General features: G+C 45.6%; 1 protein-coding gene across 6 annotated transcripts in view; it reads right to left on the bottom strand.

Moving 5' to 3' along the window:
• CEPT1 (choline/ethanolamine phosphotransferase 1) overlaps nt 1-19,241 on the bottom strand; it is a 475,568-nt gene that overhangs the window by 182,961 nt on the left and 273,366 nt on the right. For all 6 annotated transcript variants that reach the window (XM_085600157.1, XM_085600148.1, XM_085600172.1 and 3 more), the window contains one exon: nt 6,216-6,357. In XM_085600157.1, the coding sequence (XP_085456283.1) occupies nt 6,216-6,357 (142 nt within the window). The remainder of the gene's footprint in view (nt 1-6,215; nt 6,358-19,241) is intronic.

Below are 19,241 nucleotides of genomic sequence, written 5' to 3'. Positions count from 1 at the left end.
TCAAGGAACATGAACCATATTGGAGACTTTTGAGATAAAACTAACAAATCCCTTAACAGCAAGGGCTGTCAGATTTATCTCCAAGACAATCGTTAATAAAGAGGTCAGATTTATATGAGCCATTGTCATCCCATTATAAAATGTGATCTTTATATTGGATTACTCTCTTGCCCTTTGTACTAATTTGACCGGGAAAAAGATACTAGACATCAACTATATTTAGATAGAATTATGATCATTGTTCATGTTCTAGAATGAAGGTAGCTCATCATATTTGCATATACGTAGAAAATCAAAGCATACTTAATGGTTGATTTAGATCACCCTTACCTTGCATAGGTGAACACAGTGTGTCACCCTAACAGGTACATATATTCTGGTTAGATTCAATTTAAATCCCCAATTTAATAAGGTTTTACCTCTGATGTGTATTCAGCTGCTGTAAATCATAGGGGAATTTAGTCCTCATATATCATCCATCAGCGTTAAATGAAATTGGGCATAGGACATTGTTGTGAAATGTGCAGTGAAGTCACCTACAAAAATGATTGGTGGGTTAGGTTACATATTTTAATATGTTTACAGTAACAGCCACCATGACTACTAGAGTCGAAATGTGGCAATTGCGGGGGGGGGGGGGGGGGGGTGGGGGTGTAATATATTGAATAATAGTGCAGAATTCGATAATGATTACATGAAAGATAAATCTATTTTCAGTGCAAATGTGGCATTTAATACACTAGCAATAAGTGCACAGTTCGAGTTAAAAAAAATATATCAAATAGAATTGAAAATCCCCCTTTTGCATGACTCATTTTAGATAGATATGAATCTTTATTATATGAAATTAAATCCTGAAAGTCAATCATTAGTTAAACTACATTTCCTAGAGTCAAATTATTTTGGAGTTGAAAAATGTCATCTATATGAGACCAGGCTTTCAGTTTATGTACGCCCACAATGTTCCATAAGATAAACTTGAACTCTGTGTCAGGTGAGTGATTCCATCCCGATTTCTATCCTTGATGATGAACTGGAAGAGTCGAGGGCTGCTGTTACTGGTTACCAGTATGCATCTTTTTTGGAACGAGAGAAATCCATCTAATCCCACTGGAGGCAACCATTTGGTAGCAGTTTGTCTCTAATCTGATGGTCTCAGGAAGAGCATAATGGGCAGTCCCTATAGAATGGGAACCAGGAGATCTTGATGCTACAAGATGCACATTATTACCATATCAACATATGTTGCCCAATTGTGCTCTGATCAAGGCACAGACTGCAGCCGAACAGATAGCAGATGGACAATGATGATTCCAGGTTAAAAAAAATTGAGAAACAAAAATTTAACAAGAGCAGATCAGTTCACTGAAAAACACTTCATTTGGGAATAAAGTGTAAAATGTGCTATCACTTCATTAACTGGGCATTGTCCACATCGGGAAATAGATTTTCCAATATAAAGTTAGCCGTAAACCACAATACCACCTTAGATAAATCTACTTCAGCATTCGGCCAAGAGACGTAATGGATGAAGTGCACCAGGCCTAAATCACCACACAACTGAGGTGAAGAGATTACTCTGGCATTCTCAGTGACAGAGGCATAGGATTCTGCTGAAGGACTGAGTTCTGTAGCTGTATTAGAAGACAAACTCTTTAGTGAAACTTGTTTTTCGATCTAGGATGCGATTCTTACTTTGGGGATTCTTCTCCTTTTGGGCCATTTATACTGATTTGGTCTTTCCCGGTTTTGTTACAAAGATTATGTATTTCTTCATGGCTTTTAACTGTAGGTGGAGAAATTATGTGTTTTCCTATATTTTACCTCATTATGACATTAAAAAAAACAGTTATCATAAGGTGAATCCTATTCAGAATCATTTACTGAATTCTTTGTGAGAATGTACGTTTGTGTGAATTTAGGTGAATGTGCTACTTTTTGAGAAGTTAAAACACTTAAAAGTGTGGTTCATATTTCATGAGTGTCATCTTGAGTGGTGTTGCTAGGAGTGCACAAATAAAGCCAGAACTTTCTAAATTGTCAACATCATGACAGATAGGAGGGTGAAATATCTGAATTTGATAAACATTTGTTTTAAAAGAGAAAAAGGTTATATCATTCATCCCAGATGGCACACAGTTCAATAAGATCAGATAAAAATATTTTTGATATACTGGATCTATCTTATCAGCGGAAATATTCACATGTCTTGGACTAGAGGCTAGAAAATAATGCTACATGTTAGGTTGCTCATTAAGAGCTTTATTGGCGATTTTAGGTCTCCTTTCCACAAATAGTCTCTGAAGCCTTAGTTGGAATAGGGTTTATTTGCAAAGGAACCACAGATGTAGTGCAGTATTGTTTCTCATTCAAAAAACAATAAAAATAATAATTTTTAGTCTGCTCTTATGGTATTAAACCAGAGAAATTAAATACACAATTATCTAGAGGAACTGATTATGAAAAAGCAGAAAACATTCCTTGCTTTCAGGGCGCTTTATATACAATTATCCCGTATTTCAGAGTTCTTCCCTAGGAGGGAGACAGATTGATGACTGAAGAGGTCATTTGAGTGAAGTGGAGGACTGGGTCCTAAAGAAATCAATTGTGTGCACCCCTATGCGGCCTGCAGCCCACTTACGGTGCCCTGCTGCCCACTCAAGACACCCTCCTAGCAACCATAAGCAGAGTGAAATCATAGTAACAACACCGGGCATAAACCCTTGAAATAGGGACCTCAGCACCCCCAGTTCTCCATATCACATTTAGGATTGCAGCACAAGCTAAATAACTAGGGTAATAAAAGGTACTGGTAAAGGTAAGAATCCAGACATGGCCAACAGAAAGTTAGTTGGAAACAATAACCCAGATAAGCATAAATACTAAACTTTTGCCATCTCAACTCTATGTATTCGAGAGGCAAAACAACTGGAAGGATGAGGATGGTGGTTTCAGTAGTTTGTTTGATGTTAAGGAACTCGGTGCAAAACTATACTCACAAATAACTGTATGCTTTTTAAGTGAGATGGTGAATGATCTGAGGAATGGGATTTATAATTGTGTAATGTATCAAAAAAAACAAATTAATGTCAATACTTTTTTTTTTTTTAGCAATATAGGTTTGGGTAGGTTTTATTAAGTTGTTATAATTTTTTCTGTTGTCCTAGAATGTTTTAAATGGTGAACGCATCAGATTTGTTTCTGGAAGTGTTAGTCCTTAAGAAGGGGGAGAAAATAATCTAGACCATTAAAAGGAGTCAACGTTTTTTTTAAATCAATTTCCAGCTTTGCTCTGTAGAAGTGTACATGAAATATTGACTTATGAACGTGACTTTTTAAAAACTTCTTCCGATTATGTCTTAGTGTTATTTTATTTGCACTTTCATATAAGAACATTAATACATTATCATAATTACTATAGGTAGGAAAATGATTTTTTGCACAGGAGTACACAATTACATCAATTTATTTAGTTCTGCATTAGTATTTACTTATATGCATGCTTGTTTTTCTATAAATAGACCGGGGAAAGTTGATTGGCTCTTTGTTGTATCTATTCAGGTCCTCATGGTTATGAGAAGTTAATCTCTTCACTACTCTCAATCAACCTTAAAACCAAACAGGAGTAACATTTTTCACAGTGAAGTATCTTTATGGATCTCCTCTTAAAGGTGCAATTACAGATAGTAATTGCAGCTATGTTAGAAAAAGTCACTTCTGTTCAATCTTCAGATTTCCCTGAAGCGGTTTCTTGGCATCTGTACTCATCCTCATCTCTGTCCTTGAGAGTACACATTTGAGAGCGAGATGGTTTTGGGGAAGACACAAAATGCCCAGAACATGGAGTCTGATACTGCCTACTTCCTGTCACTCAACAGGCATTTCACCAAATGTAATGATATTGTTCAGGGAAAATAAATCGAACTGGAAAGATGCAAGGTAAAACACCTGAACCATAAAATATGTTGAATGGTGATTTGGAAAGGTTTTCCACAGAGACACCCCCCCCCCCCCCCCCACCAAAAACACGAAGCTCAGTAGGCCAGGATCCTGTACCCAGGAGACTAAAAATGAAAATGGGTATGTCCCTAAAAAGGTTTGGTAAGATAGTAAAGTAATGGGTTTCCTTAATGGAGCACGGTCAGGTTTACAATCTGTGAAGGCTGTTGTCTATCAAGCTACACTTCATACTTTAGTTTTTCTTTTAACAAAGGATTCCAAAGTTTTTCTAGTCCTTTTTATTTTTCTAAAGACATTTTTAAACTACTTAAGACATTTTTGAAAGATGTGTCTGATGTAGCCTCCAGATAGGCAACGAAATATAAATGTATACTTTAAGCAAAAAGGTTTGCTGAAGAAAAAAGCTTACATTTTAAATATTGTAAAAGGGGCTTCAGGATCCTGCAAGCGTACAGGACCACCCAGTGTTCAACACTATCAATGGAGGTGCCCTGAAGCAAAAATCTAGGGTATTTCTAGGGTGTCAGTAGATACTCCCACGCACTTCACAAGCACAGAAACTGCTCCCGAGGCAGCTGCTTGAGTGAATGACCTTCAGGAAACTGAAAAGTGAAAACTTATGGGCCTCAATGTTTTTCTCAGTCTATTGCTGCAGATCTGTTAAAAAGTATTTACTTTTTCTCGTCAGTAGGAGGAGGTTCTCCAAGGACTGCCATCCATCTCCAAAACAACTGCTCTGCAGGGCTAAACCCTTTCAAACTCACTGGCCATTAAAAAACACACCCACATAATGTGGTGTAAAGGCGAGTGTATTAAAGAATCTACTTAAATATTGCTTCTCATTTCTATGTTGACCATTCAAGCCTAGCGATGGTAAATATTTTGCATTATGAGTATTTATGAAAGATACGAATCTGGAGAGAATGCATGATGGGAAAAGAAGGCACAGACCATGTCAGATGCCCTAAGGCAGAAAATGTATTAAGGAAGAGAGGAAAGGAGGGTGAAGGGATGGCTAGATTGATCAACGTTTTGTTTGAGTGGCGGAAGAGCTGGATAGAAGCAAGGAAGCGGGTTTGCAATCAACGGACTTCCAGAGGCCAGTGCAATGAAGAAATATAAAACATTTCAATGGAGACAAAACAAAAACCGGAGTTGTCCCTTTTCATAGGGGTTCCTCCACTGATTGTCACATCTTGATCGAGGCACCATACCACCAAGTCCACACTGGGAAAGTGCTACAAGTTTCTATAGCCCAGACCTAAAGCTAGCAACAAGGAGTTCTGTGAAAAGGGATAACTACTGGCATCTTGAAGGACAAGACGAAAAGAGAGGGCTAATTCAGAGAGGACATGGAAGCTTAAAGGGACAAATGAGATATAAACTGAAGAGCAGAGTCTTGCACAATTAAAGGTGTAATGACAATCTCTAAGAAAGTAAGAGGTTTAGTCTGTGTTTTTTTAAACCCTGAAAACACTGTGTGCGATGGGGATGAGAGCTGCTTCAAATAATAAATGGAACTTTGTGGAGAATAAACGTAGGATGGGTGGGCATTTACACCTTTGAGAATATAGTGGATGTGAACTGAAAAAGGCAGTTGAAAAGCGCAATGGAAAGCCCTTTTGAGGCTTTTCACCCAAGGTTCTTTTCGGTGCCATTATTCAACAAAACCGAACATAGCATATGAAAAACCCACTCCACTTGAAGGGATTACATTTATGGTCATTGCCTAAATCGAGCTGCATTTCCCACAAGCTCTAGAAGCCCTTCCAAAGCTATTTATTTTGCAAAAACTGTGGTGATGCAATTAAGAAACTATTGAATGTTTCTGTTATAAGGCTATTACTATGAAATGCTGATCACATTTGAAGGTTTGACAGGCATATTGCCAAAGTCTTAGTAGAGCATTTAAAGAATGATTTGTGGTCCATCCACGTGTAATCTATACTTTGGGTTTGGAGTGAACGAAATTATTTAAAATGGAATGTAGATATTTATCTATTAAGAGGAATACAAAGTCTACATTGACAGAACTATACTCTCGAGAGGAACAAACTGTTCATCAATTGGTCAATTGTCCGCCAGAATTTCCCAGGGTAAATCGATGGAAACGTTACCTGATCAAAATGAACTTTGTTTTCAGTGCCTGTGCCAAGATGTGTTTCCTTTCCTAAGCATAGCTACAAAAAACATACTATGAAATACAGTGCAACAGCCATGTAACTGCAATTTATCATTTATGAAGTATTACTTACATTCCAAAACGCAAGGTTCCAGAGACGTAGGTTTGCCAGTGCGCACAGTAGAACATAAACATTCCAGCAAAACAACAGAAGAACATCCAGTCTGGATTTGTCCCGAGTTGCACTGCAATACATGTTCCTAAGACCACAAAGACTGGAAACAAATGTGGCATGTATCAGCGATGTACTCTAATACAGAGAATACGGTTGAAAAATTCATTTTTGCTGTTGGTGGAACATAAACGCTATTACCTGCTTGAGAGCAAAGGCTGCCTTGCCAGACTATGGGGATAAAAATCCTAGTGACAGGTGTTTTCTCCTGTACACTTTCAAACGAAATTCTGAATAATTCCAAAAACATTAAAAACGTTATATATTTAAGTAAGACATGCCACTTGGTTCATATGTTTTACGACTTATTGGTCAGCTGACAAAACAAAATCAAAGATACTTGCTGTCTATTTGTTTAAAAAAAAAAAAAAAGAAAAAAGAAATTAGTAAACGTTGCTTTCCTATTCAATCCATGTAGATTTGAGCAAAGGAATTTGGCTTTTTAAATTACCCAAGGATCAACATATTGCTTGTGTAGAGACGAAAGCATGATCGGGAGGCATTACTTTCTTCCAACAAAGGTAAGAATTCAAGTGCCAAGTGTTCAAGACCTGGTCAGTAGGACTACTCTCACCCCGCGCAGCTCCACAGTTAAAAGTACTGCCCCCGGAGCCTCTGTGCCAGGTAGGTGTTTGGGGCCCTCCACCCCACACAGACTTCTGCCTGCGCCTCATCCCTGGTGGTCCAGTAGGAGAGCACTCTGCTGTTGACCTCTTTTTTTGTGCCCTGTTGCTCTCTATTTCCACTTTTTTTGCTCTCTTTTCCCTTTTTTCCCTCCCTTTCACTTTAGTTCCTGCTTTCTCTTATCTTTCTCTCTTCCCCGCGTTCCCCACTGCTGCTGCCCCCGCTGCCCCTCCCTCTCCGGTACAAAAGGGGGTGGTGATGGACGGAGCATCAGAACCAATCAAACACTCACAACCAGTCAACAGATCTGGGTTTGATCCATCACCGTTCTTTAGCCCACTCTGCCACCCCAGTTCAGACATGGCCATATGCAAATCAGTCTGACCCTGTGCCTCATGGGAACAGTCCAGCCCGAACTGCCAAGCCATGCCTTCCCTGGACCGGAAACAAGCTTCCTAGGACCGGTTTCTGGCATTTCAGCCGTCTTCAGCCAGGCTTGCTTGAATCCAGTGGCAAAGTGAGCAAGGGACTCAACGTCTGAGCATACCCTGCCAACTTATGGCGAACAAAGCGGTACAAAAGGGGGTGGTGATGGACGGAGCATCAGAACCAATCAAACACTCACACCAAGTCAACAGATCTGGGTTTGATCCATCACCGTTCTTTAAGCACATCTTTCCTTCCCGCTCCCACCTCCCAGCTGATCGCCCTCTACTTAATGGTAGCAGCTGTGCAGCCGCGCTGCAGGCGCACCAAAGCTAAGCCATTCTGTGCCCGCCCGCAACCTGACCGCGACCAGCGCCATGGACCTCCGACTCGCCTCCACTATGACTCCAGCACCCTCCATGCGCTCAATCCCAGACGAAGCAACAACTGCCAGCTTTCACGCAGAGTAACACCGAAGGCTGTAAGTCCTTTCGACACTGCGGCTACACCTTCACCCACCTCTGAAATCCAGCAGCAGCCCCCGGCCTACTGGACGTCACTGCACACAAACCACTGAACTGCATCCTCCTCAACATGTGCTCCTTGCACAGCAAGCCATATAAATTTGGGACCTTCCCAATACCCACACATACGACGACCTCCCCTTCCTCACAAAAACCTGGACCAATGTCAACTCCGCGCCAGACAACGCAACCCCAAAACGACTCTGCGGAACCCTCAATCTACAGACCGCCTGGCCCAGTGCTCCTTTCCCCAACACCCTGGCCGACCTCATCGCACCTCACGCCCTCGACACTACGGACTACATACAACTCGGAGACCTAAACTTCCACTGGACAACCATGACAACCCCAACACCACCATCACCACCCTCCAAGAGAACCTTGCCAGCATATAGCTGAAGCAACTAGTCACCGTGCCCACACACACACAGCGGGACTCACACTCGACCCAGTCTTCGCAGGAGGAAACAGCCTTTCCTACAGCCACACCTCGAAACTTCTTTGGACGGACCACCACTGCATCTATTTCTCCTTCAGAAAACCAACCGTACACAAGCACATGCACCGCCTCCCCCGCAGAAGCTGGAACAAAGAAACCAAAGAACAGCTCACCTCTGCCCTCACCAGCACTCCACCTCCGACGACTCCACACGCCAACACCGCGGCGCCCAACTTCCACCGCTGGGTGACTAAGTGAGCAACACACTCTTTCGCCCCTCAAGAAAGCCACGGGATGACAACAAGAAAACAAGCTGGTTCACCCCTGCACTCCAAAGATCCAAGCGCTTCTGACAACTCGAAAAGAGATGGAGGAACAGCAAAACCCTACCCTCTCCTACCTCACAGCCAAGACCTGGAAAGACCTACCCCCTCTGCCTCTGGCAAAGCCCCACACTGCTCCAGTTTAGAAAGGACCTCAAGACCTGGCTCTTTAGAAGACCCAGTACCCTACAGAGCCGCCCCACGCCCCCTCCCCCAGCGCCTTGAGATCCTCACAGGTGAGTAGCTGCGTTTTACAAACCCCTGATAGATTTATTGAGTGCAATACTGTGGGCGAGCTTGGTGCACTGGTTCTTATTGTGTTCAAATAGCTCACTGACCAAAATGGTTCTACTTCCTAGGTACAAAGAGTTCAACTGAGCTATGTAATAGAGTAACAAATGGTCCACCTTTCTTCCCCTTTCACAGTCAACTCGATGCTACAAAATCTCCAGCTTTTTGAACGATTAATCTTCATTAAGCATTTTTATCCGATAAGGAAATTACTGATTAACACCAATTCTGTATCATTCTCTAACCTTTTAGTAAACAATAACTTCAACTCTAAATCCCATTTAACTCCAGTCTCCAAATCACCCTGCGAGGAGGCACAAGAAATTCTTTTTAACTTAAAAATGAGGCAATTATTCTTTTGTTTCCTGTACAAATCACAAAGGTCATTGGCCTGTGGTTTAGGTGGGAATTTTTCACAAACCTAAAATGGTTTACATGCCCCGTACTTCTGAAATCAGAAAACAAGGGCATGGCAATATTCTGATTTTATCTCAAACTTTTAATGAGCACTGGAATGCCAAAAGGTCTAGTGTTCAGGTACCAACATGTGTAAACACAGGCATTAACAAATGCTGTTTTCATGCACTGCATGAACGAATAGTTTCTTACCTGTCAGTGTAGTTTTGCAGCTTGAAGATCTTTCTGGATTCACTATGCTGTGCATTATTCCGCGATCTTGTGGTTGGGTCCGGATTCGTACTCTTTCTTTTTTTTTTTTTTTGCCGTAGCCCAGGTGAGCGTCGACGTCCCACCATTTGGTGTACCTCTCGTGACGTCGGCGCGCTTCCTGCGGAAGTCCCACCTTGGGTGCGCCATCTTCGGGTTCTTTATCCCTTGTTTTGTTCCTTTGTCTTTTTTTTTTTTTTTTTTAACCCCAGGCGGTTTTAGTCTTGTTTATTCTCCAAGTCTCTTTTCAGTATTTTATTCTTCTCAACCTCACTTGTTATTCCACCTTGCTCTCCTGCCTCATCTTTCTGGCGGAGGTGGGTGGGTCCGCTAGTGAATCCAGAAAGATTTTCAAGCTGCAAAACTACACCGACAGGTAAGAAACTATTCGTTTTGCAGCGTGAATCTTTCTGGATTCACTATGCTGTGCATAGACTTTGTAGCGGTTTGCTATTTTTGTGGCGGCTGGGTGGAAGATGAGCGTTGGTCGTTGAATACATGTTGGAGCACCTTCTGTCCGTCTTGTGCTTCCTTGTTCATCTGTATGTCCACGCAGTAGTGTTTAGTGAACGTGTGTACTGAAGCCCAGGTTGTCGCCAGGCATATGTCCTGAATGGGCGTGTTTGCCAGAAAGGCAATTGTTGCCCCCTTCTTCCTTGTGGAGTGTGCCTGTGCCCCCTCCGAAAGTTCTTGTCCTGCCTGCCTGTGGCAGAATTGTATTTTTAGCGCGATCCATCGTGCGATGGTGTCCTTGGTCACTGGTCTACCCAGGAAACTGGTAGCGAATGACACGAAAAACTGTTTTGTTTTCCTGTGTTCCTTAGTTCTCTCTATGTAGTGCATCACCGCCCTTCTGGCATCGAGAGTGTGAAGTGCCCTCTCTGCGCCCGTTGTCGGGTTTTGGAAGAAACTTGGTATTTGAATGGTCTGGTTCATATGGAAAGCGGACACCACCTTTGGCATGAAGTGTGGGTCCGTCCGCATGACGACTCTCTCCTTGTGGATCTATATGTAGGGCTCCTGTAGTGTTAACGCCTGCAGTTCGCTTACCCTGCGTAGCGATGTTATTGCTACCAGGAAGGCTGTTTTCATGCTCAGCATTTGTAGAGAGGCCTTGTGTATGGGCTCAAAGGGCGCCTTCATGAGTTCAGTCAGGACTAAAATTGAGGTTCCATGCCGGCGGCAGCATTCTTTTAGGTGGTGCTAATCTTTTAGCTCCCTCGAGGAATCTCTTTACTACCCGAGAGGTAAAGAAACTTCCTCCCGTCTCCCCTCGTGTGTACGTTACAATCGCCGCTAGGTGGACTCTTAGTGACAAGCATAGATTAGATTTTAGCAGGTGTGTGAGGTATCTAAGCACCGTTGATTCCTTGGTCATTTTGTTTTGCAGTTTATTTCTGGCGCACCAAATAGTAAACCTTTTCCATTTATCTCCATAGCATTTCCGTGTCGTTGGCCTCCTAGCCTCACGCAGCACTCGCATAGTGCTTCGAGGTAGCTTAAGGTGTGCAAACTCTAGGTCCTCAGGAGCCAAGCCGCTAGACTGAGGCTCTCTGGCTCTGGGTGTAGAACCTCTCCGTTCTGCATGGAGAGTAAGTCTGATTTTTTTTAATTTGTGTGGGGGGCCCTCTGCCATCACTATCTGAGAGTACCACGTTTGTCTTGCCCACTGTGGTGCTACTAGGATCAGCATCATGTTGCTTGTCCTGCATTTGAGTACCCTGTGCATCAGTGGTATTGGTGGAAAAGCGTGGGCAAATGTTTTTGACGAGCTTTGGCGTTTCCCCCACCTTCTGAATAGTTTTTGCGTTTCCCATCCATTGAGCTCCCACTCGTGGGATGCCGAAGTCTGCCTGCTGAGCCAGTCCGCTTCCACATTGTCCTTCCCTAGAAGGTGTATGGCCAGCAGGTCTATTTTCAGTGGGATTGCCCCTCTCCAGATCTCCTGAGCCAGTTTGGATAGGGGGGAACGATTGTGTTCCTCCCTGCTTGTTGATGTAGAACATCGTTGTAATATTGTCTGTTTGTATCAACACTCTTTGGTTGTACAGCTGCCTCTGGAAAGTCTTCAGGGCTAGCAGTACGGTCTTCAATTCCAGGTAGTTGATGTGTTTGACCGCATCCGTTGGAGTCCACAGACCTCTCACTCTGAGCTTGTTCATGTGTGCAACCCATCCCCTCTGGGATGCGTCTGTGGTGATGGTCACAGTTGGGTTTGGAGATGTCAAGGGTTTCCCTGTTGTGATGTTTTCCCTGTTCCACCATGTTATCTCTTCCTGCACTGCGTGCGTTACAACCACTAGATCCTCCCAACTTCCGTTTGCTTGTGACCATTGTTGTTGCAGCCATTCTTGGAATGGTCTCATGTGTAGGTGTACATTGGGGACTAGGTGTATGCATGACGCCATCATCCCCATCATCTTGCTCGCCGTTCTCACTGTCAGAGCTCGCCCCTTCTGGTAGAGACGTGTCTCCTTCAGCAGGGCTTCTGTTCTCCTGTTGCTGGGCATGACTGTGTTGTTTATGGTGTTGATCTGTGCCCCCAGGAAGATCTTCACCTGTTCTGGTTCCATTGATGATTTCCCCCAGTGAATCGAGAACCCTAGACTTGTTAGTGTATTTGTCACTATTTCTGCGTGTTCCTCGCACTGGTCGCGAGTACTTGCTTTGATTAGCCAGTCGTCCAGGTAAGGGTATACATGGACCCCTTCCCTCCGTAGGTATGCTGCTACCGCTGCCAGGCATTTTGTGAACACCCTTGGCGCGGACTTGAGGCCGAATGCCAGGGTTGTGAATTGGTAGTGATCCTCGTTGATGGTGAACCTTACCAGGTTCTTGTGTCGACCGTTCATCGGGATGTGCAGGTAGGCATCTTTGAGATCCACCGTGGACATGAAGTCTCCTCCTCGTAACTGGGGCAGCACTTCTTGCAGCGATGTCATTTTGAATCTGAGTTTTTATGAATCTGTTTAGGAACCGTAGATCCAGGATGGGTCTTAGTGTTTCGTCCACCTTTGGGACCAGGAAGTAGTTTGAGTACACTCCCTTGTTCCTTTCTCTGTATGGCACCGGTTCTATGGCCTTCTTTTGGAGCAGTTGCAGAGTCTCCTTTTTGAGTTGAGCAAGCTCCTGCCCGGAGCGTTGCCTTCTTTTTGGTTTCTTGTCTGGAGGTCTTTTCTCTAGCTCTATACAGTACCCGTACTGTATGACGTTCAGAATCCATTTGTCTGATGTTATTTTTTGCCATTGTTGAAGGTAAAGTTTTAGTCTTCCGCCTACTGGTGTTGCATGCTCGTAGGCGTTTGGTTTGTGAATCCCCCCTACTGTGTTCACTATGCGCTTCACCCCCTGGGGTATCCTGAGGGTGAGCCTCTTCTTTCGATGGAAGTCACTTTGATGAGGGTTGGTCTCCCCCTCTTCTTCTCTGTCCACGTCCGTTTCCCCTCCCGCGAAAGGACTGGCCCCGAGGTTGGTACTGCCAGTTCTGCTTCTGCTGGCCCTGCTGGCTGTGACCTTCACCCTGCTGTCCTTGCTGGAAAGTCTGGTGTGATGTTCCCGGCTGGTTTCCTCCCCTTCCGAAGGGTCTCCGAGCTGTGGTGCCTCTTCACATCCCTCTGAATTGCAGGGCCCCCATGGACCTAGCCGTTTCATTTTCCTTCTTCAGCTGGGAGAGTTTTTCGTCCACCGTGGCACCGAACAGCGTCTCACCGTTGAATGGTGTGTTCAGTATGTTGTTCTGGACCTCCTGTTTGAAGCCAGAAATTCGGAGCCAGGCTTGCCTCCTCTCCGTGATACCAATAGCCATCAGCCTGCTAGATGTCTCTGCCCCGTCCAATGCGGTCTTAATGCATGCGTTTGAAATGCTTTTGCCTTCCTCAACCAGATGGGAAGCTCTCTGTCTGTACTGCTCTGGGAGATGCTTAATTAGGTCTCCCATCTCGTCCCAGTGTTGGTGCTGGTGCCTGTTCAGAAGGGCATTGGAGTTGGCCATGCGCCAGTGCATGGCCGCATTTCTCTCCACCTTCCTCCCGGTGAGGTCCATTCTTCTGCTCTCCTTGTCGGGAGGCGGCCCTGAGGTAGCCGGCACATTGGCCCTCTTCCTGGCCGTGGAAGCAATGATGGAGTCAGCTGTGACTGATCCCTTCATATATGGAGGATCCTGTGAAGAGTGCTTGTACTTCTTTTCTGTTCTTGGAGTGATGGATCTGCAAGTTCCGGGCTCCTTGAATGCCTCCTTCCCTTGGTTCATCACGCTTTGGAGCATGGGGAGGAACTGTCTCCTAGTCTGGATGGGGAGCAGTGTTTCCAGTAGAAAGTCTGCTTTCTGCTTCTCCTCGTCCAATTTCACCCCAAAGGCTGCTGCTGAGCTCCTGACGACCATGTTGTATGCTCCAATGTCGTCTGGCGGCGAAGGCCTCGAAGGGTATGTCTCCACGGGCTCTTCTGGACTTTCGGCATCGAGGTCTTGCCATTCCATCTCCTGAGTCGTCGACGGCGCCGAGCCGTAGATCGACTGCTGCTCGTCTTCTTCTCCCTCATAGTAGGCTTCCTCCTCCTCCTCTTCAGGATCTCTCGACAGATCTTCGGTGTCGAAGTCCTCCTGTTCCTCGACCTAGACGACCTCGGTCGGCAGCCTTACTGGGATCTTGTACTGTCTCATTTTTTCGTCGAACTCCTTCTTCCTCAGAAGGATACTCTCCATCTCCGCCTCGAACCTTCTCTTTTTCTTCTCCATTTTGGAGGCGGGATCGGCGTCGAGCGCTGGTCTCTTCGACGGAGCTTGCGTCGACACAGCCTTTTCCTTAGTCGTCGGGCGGCTCACCTCGAGGCCCTGCTTCGACGAACCCCGCTTTTCGGCGGGCTTCGGCACCTGGGAGTCCTTCTCGAAGGATCCGCCGGGCCTTTTCGTCCTTGAATCCACTTGCAGTCGTCGAAATTTTCGGCGCCGGTGTTCCTTTCGAGGACTTTGACTCTGTTTTTCGAGAGTCACTCTCAGATTTTCGGGGGGCTTTCGTACTCGAAGAGTCTCCTACCTTGTCAGGCGTTTTCTTATCGGTCTCTGCGACCGTGAAGACGTCGGGTCCTTCGGCGATGTTGTCCTCATCGTCGGTGGATAGGCCCAGCTCGTACAGCGACGGGGCCTTACCCTTGCCTTCCATGTTGAAGTTGGCTCTTCTCTGCCTTTCTCTCACTCGGAGCGTCTTCGGCGTGAAGACGGCGCAGGCGTTGCAATCCTTGCTCACGTGGTCGATCGGCAGGCAAAGGTTGCAGACCCTTCTGCGCGTATTTGTGGTGGCAGTTACGGCAGAATTTGAATGGGGTCTTGTCCATTGCGCTCAGAGTCTCTGAGTGCGCATTTTCCAATGGGCGTCGAAGTTTTCGTGGAACTCCACCTTCTTCGTCGTCCCAGCTGTATGTTCTTCTTCTCTGTAGTCTTGTATACTTTCTTCTTCGATGAAACTCGCGTATTTATCTTTTCCTTCGTTCAAACTCTGGAGCTTCTCGATGACGATCCAGACCCAACGGCGGAAAAAAGAGTCTGAAGATGGCGCACCCAAGGTGGGACTTCCGCAGGAAGCGCGCCGACGTCACGAGAGGTACACCAAATGGTGGGACGTCGACACCCACCTGGGCTACGACAAAAAAACAAAAAAATAACAAAGGAAAGACTACGAATCCGGACCCAACCACAAGATCGCGGAATAATGCACAGCATAGTGAATCCAGAAAGATTCACGCTGCAAAACTAAGGTTGATCCAATTAAAGCAGGCCCTACTGGCTGGGAGATGCTAGGAAGATGTGGCAAAAATATTGCTTTCTGTGTAAAATGCATTGAACTGAAAATGACAAACAGCAATACCTTTCTGAATTTTAATAATGCGGTGTACATTCTAATGGATGCACTTCCAGGAAGGCAGCATGATACAGCGAGTGAGAGGGTAATACTCCTTTGGGTGGAATCAAGTCAAAGCCCACTGTTTTATATTGTTGTGTATATTGCGCTGCTGGCTCACGTATCGAGCAGTGAGGGATGCGAAACGCCACAGCTTACCCTTAGGAGGCAGAGCCTTTCGTGACCTGTGTCACCCTGCCTTTTCCCGGCACTTGTGCCTCTCCCTTTAGGTAGGTGCAGCAGGGATTGAGGCTTGCTCTTAGCGGGCTCCATCATCATCATCATCATCATCAAAGAAAGTGATCTCCTCTAAAGTGAGGCGTTCCTAGCCTAATTTTCATTACTGCGTGCCAACTTTGTTCCTAGTGACTTCCTCACAGGTTTGCGTTCCACTGCAGTGCGCGGTTTGTGACTGGAGCGTGTTTTAATATTTAATTTGTCATTCTCTGCACATTATCTTTTATAGTTCCTCATGTACTATGTCCCCATAGTGGCCACTTCTATTTGTTTTGGTTTCATCTTCAAAGCAGTTCAATCCTTACTTAACGTTTTTACAAAATAAAGGCGATACCCCCCTTTGCTTAGAAAAAAAGGGGAGTTTTGAAATTATACAGTAGCAATTAATGCTGTCAGCTGAGAGCATAAAAGGGATTCTCCTCCCTGGTTTAGGTTCAGAAGCACACAAGATCTAAAGACCTTTTCCCAAAGTGGACGCTGTAGAGAGAGAAGACAAAAAGGCTGACTTTGAGCAGGCATCGATTCATCTGGAAGTTTATTTTAAGCCCCCTACAAGAATTACTCTTGAAAGGTATCACTTTTATGCCCCGCAGGCAAAAAGAAAGGAAGTCTTTGTATGCATTTTTGACTGCTTTGAAGGAGTTATATATAACCTGTGATTTCGATGCCTCAACCAATGAAATATTACACTATCAGTTCTTGGTGAATACTAATAATAAACGTGTTCAGGAGAAACTATGGACCATGGGTAATCTAAGTCTTGAAGAAGTGGTCAAGTCAGCCTAGGACATCGAGTAATCATTGAACTGGGTTAAGGAAGTTACTGGAGATCGAGATGAAAGGAAAACAAGTTAGTGAATGCTCCAGGAAAACTTGCTAAAAAACGAAAAGTTTCTTACCTGTCGGTGTAGTTTTGCAGCTTGAAGATCTTTCTGGATTCACTATGCTGTGCATTATTCCGCGATCTTGTGGTTGGGTCCGGATTCGTAGTCTTTCCTTTGTTTTTTTTTTTTTTTTTTTTTGTAGCCCAGGTGGGCGTCGACGTCCACCATTTGGTGCACCTCCCGTGACGTCGTCGTGCTTCCTGCGGAAGTCCCACCTCTGGGGCGCCATCTTCGGGTTCTTTTTTCCCTGTTTTTTCCTTTTTTTTTTTTTTTTTTTACCCTAGGTGATTGATTAATCCTTTTGTCCATATTTCTGTACGTTTCCACTTCTTTGATCCTATCCATTTCACCCCCTCTTCCTCCAGCCTCATCTTCCTGGCGGAGGTGGGTGGGTTCGCTAGTGAATCCAGAAAGATCTTCAAGCTGCAAAACTACACCGACAGGTAAGAAACTTTTCGTTTTGCAGCGTGAATCTTTCTGGATTCACTATGCTGTGCATAGATTTTGTAGCGGTTTTCCTATTTCTGTGGTGGCTGGGTGGAAGATGATCGCTGGTCGTTGAAAATGTGTTGTAGCACCTTCTGTCCGACCTGTGCTTCCTTATTCATTTGAATGTCCACGCAGTAGTGCTTCGTGAACGTGTGCACGGATGCCCAAGTTGCTGCGAGACAAATGTCTTGGATGGGCGTGTTTGCCAGGAAGGCAACTGTGGCCCCCTTCTTCCTTGTGGAGTGGGCTTGGGCCCCCTCCGTTAGCTCCTGTCCAGCCTGTTTGTGACAGAATTGAATAGTGAGGGCAATCCACCTAGCGATGGTGCCCTTGGTCACTGGTCTACCCATGAAGCTGGTAGCAAAGGACACAAACAGCTGCTTCGACTTCCTGAGTTCCTTGGTTCTTTCAATGTAGTGCATCACCGCTCTTCTGGCGTCGAGGGTGTGCAGGGCCTTCTCTGCGTTTGTAGTCGGGTTCTGGAAGAAACTCGGTATCTGGATAGTCTGGTTCATGTGGAACGCCGACACTACCTTGGGCATGAAGTGGGGGTCCGTCCTGAGGACCACCCTGTCTTTGTGAATTTGAATGTAGGGCTCCTGTAGCGTTAGTGCTTGAAGCTCGCTCACCCTGCGTAGTGAGGTAATGGCCACTAGAAAGGCAGTTTTCATCGTCAACATTTGGAGAGTGGCTTTGTGAATGGGTTCAAACGGCGCCTTCATGAGCTCCGTCAGAACCACGTTTAAATTCCATGCCGGCGGCGGCAACCTTTTCGGGGGTGCCATTCTTTTGGCTCCCTCCATGAATCTCTTCATCACCTGCGAGGTGAAGAAACTTCCACCTTTCTCACCTCTGGTGTAGGCAACGATCGCTGCTAGGTGTACCCTTAGGGAGCTCGAGCAGAGGTTACTCTTTAGAAGGTGTGTGAGGTACCTCAGCACAGTTGAGTCTCTTGTCATCCTGTTTTGCAGTCCCTTTTTCCTGCACCACACCGTGAATCTCTTCCACTTTGCGCTGTAGCACTTTCTTGTAGTAGGTTTCCTTGCCTCCCGTAGCACTCGCATGGTGCTCTGAGGCAACTTTAGGTGTGCGAACTCTAGGTCTTCAGGAGCCATGCTGCCAGGTTGAGGCTCTCTGGCTCTGGGTGCAGTACCTCTCCGTTTTGCATTGAGAGCAGGTCCTTTTTCCTCTCGAACCTGTACGGATTGCCTTGCGCCATTTCTTGAATCTGTGAGAACCATGTCTGCCTCGCCCACTGTGGGGCCACCAGGATCAGAGTCATGTTGCTGGTTCTGCACTTCTCTAGCACTCTGTGCAACAGGGGTATCGGTGGAAAGGCGTAGGCAAATGTCTTCCACCAGCTTATCCATAGGGCATTTCCCCTGGATTGCTGATCTGGTTGCCTGGACGCGAAGCTTCGGCATTTTGCATTGTGGCGTGTTGCAAACAGGTCTATTGTGGGAGTCCCCCATTTCTGGAAGATTTTCTCCGTTTCCTGGCCATTGAGCTCCCACTCGTGCGATGCTGAGGTCTGCCTGCTCAGCCAGTCTGCCTCCACATTGTCCTTTCCTGGCAGGTGAATTGCCAGTAGATCTATCTTGAGAGGTATGGCCCATCTCCAAATCTCCTGAGCTAGGGATGAGAGGGGGAACGACTGTGTCCCCCCTTGTTTGTTGATGTAGAACATCGCCGTGGTGTTGTCTGTCTGTATCAACACTCTCTGGCCGAACAGGTGTTTCTGGAATGCCTTCAGGGCTAGCAGTATCGTTTTCAACTCGAGGTAGTTGATGTGGCGGACCGCGTCCGCTGGAGCCCATAGACCCCTCACCCTGAGGTTGTCCATGTGCGCTCCCCATCCCTTCTGTGATGCGTCCGTGGTAATGGTCACTGTTGGGCTTGGTGGTGTCAGGCTTCTCCCCGTTGTTATGTTGTCTCTGTTCCACCAAGTTATCTCCTCCTGCACTGCGTGCGTAACAACCACTAGATCCTCCCAACTTCCGTTTGCTTGTGACCATTGCTGTTGCAGCCATTCCTGGAATGGTCTCATGTGCAGGCGTACATTCGGCACCAGCTGGATACAGGACGCCATCATTCCCATCATCTTGCTCACCGCCCTCACTGTCAGAGCTC

Source organism: Triturus cristatus, chromosome 1_2, assembly GCF_964204655.1.
Source record: "Triturus cristatus chromosome 1_2, aTriCri1.1, whole genome shotgun sequence".
Classification (NCBI taxonomy): domain Eukaryota; kingdom Metazoa; phylum Chordata; class Amphibia; order Caudata; family Salamandridae; genus Triturus; species Triturus cristatus.
Note: the sequence above shows the minus strand (reverse complement) of the source record. Positions and strands in the feature narration are given on the sequence as shown.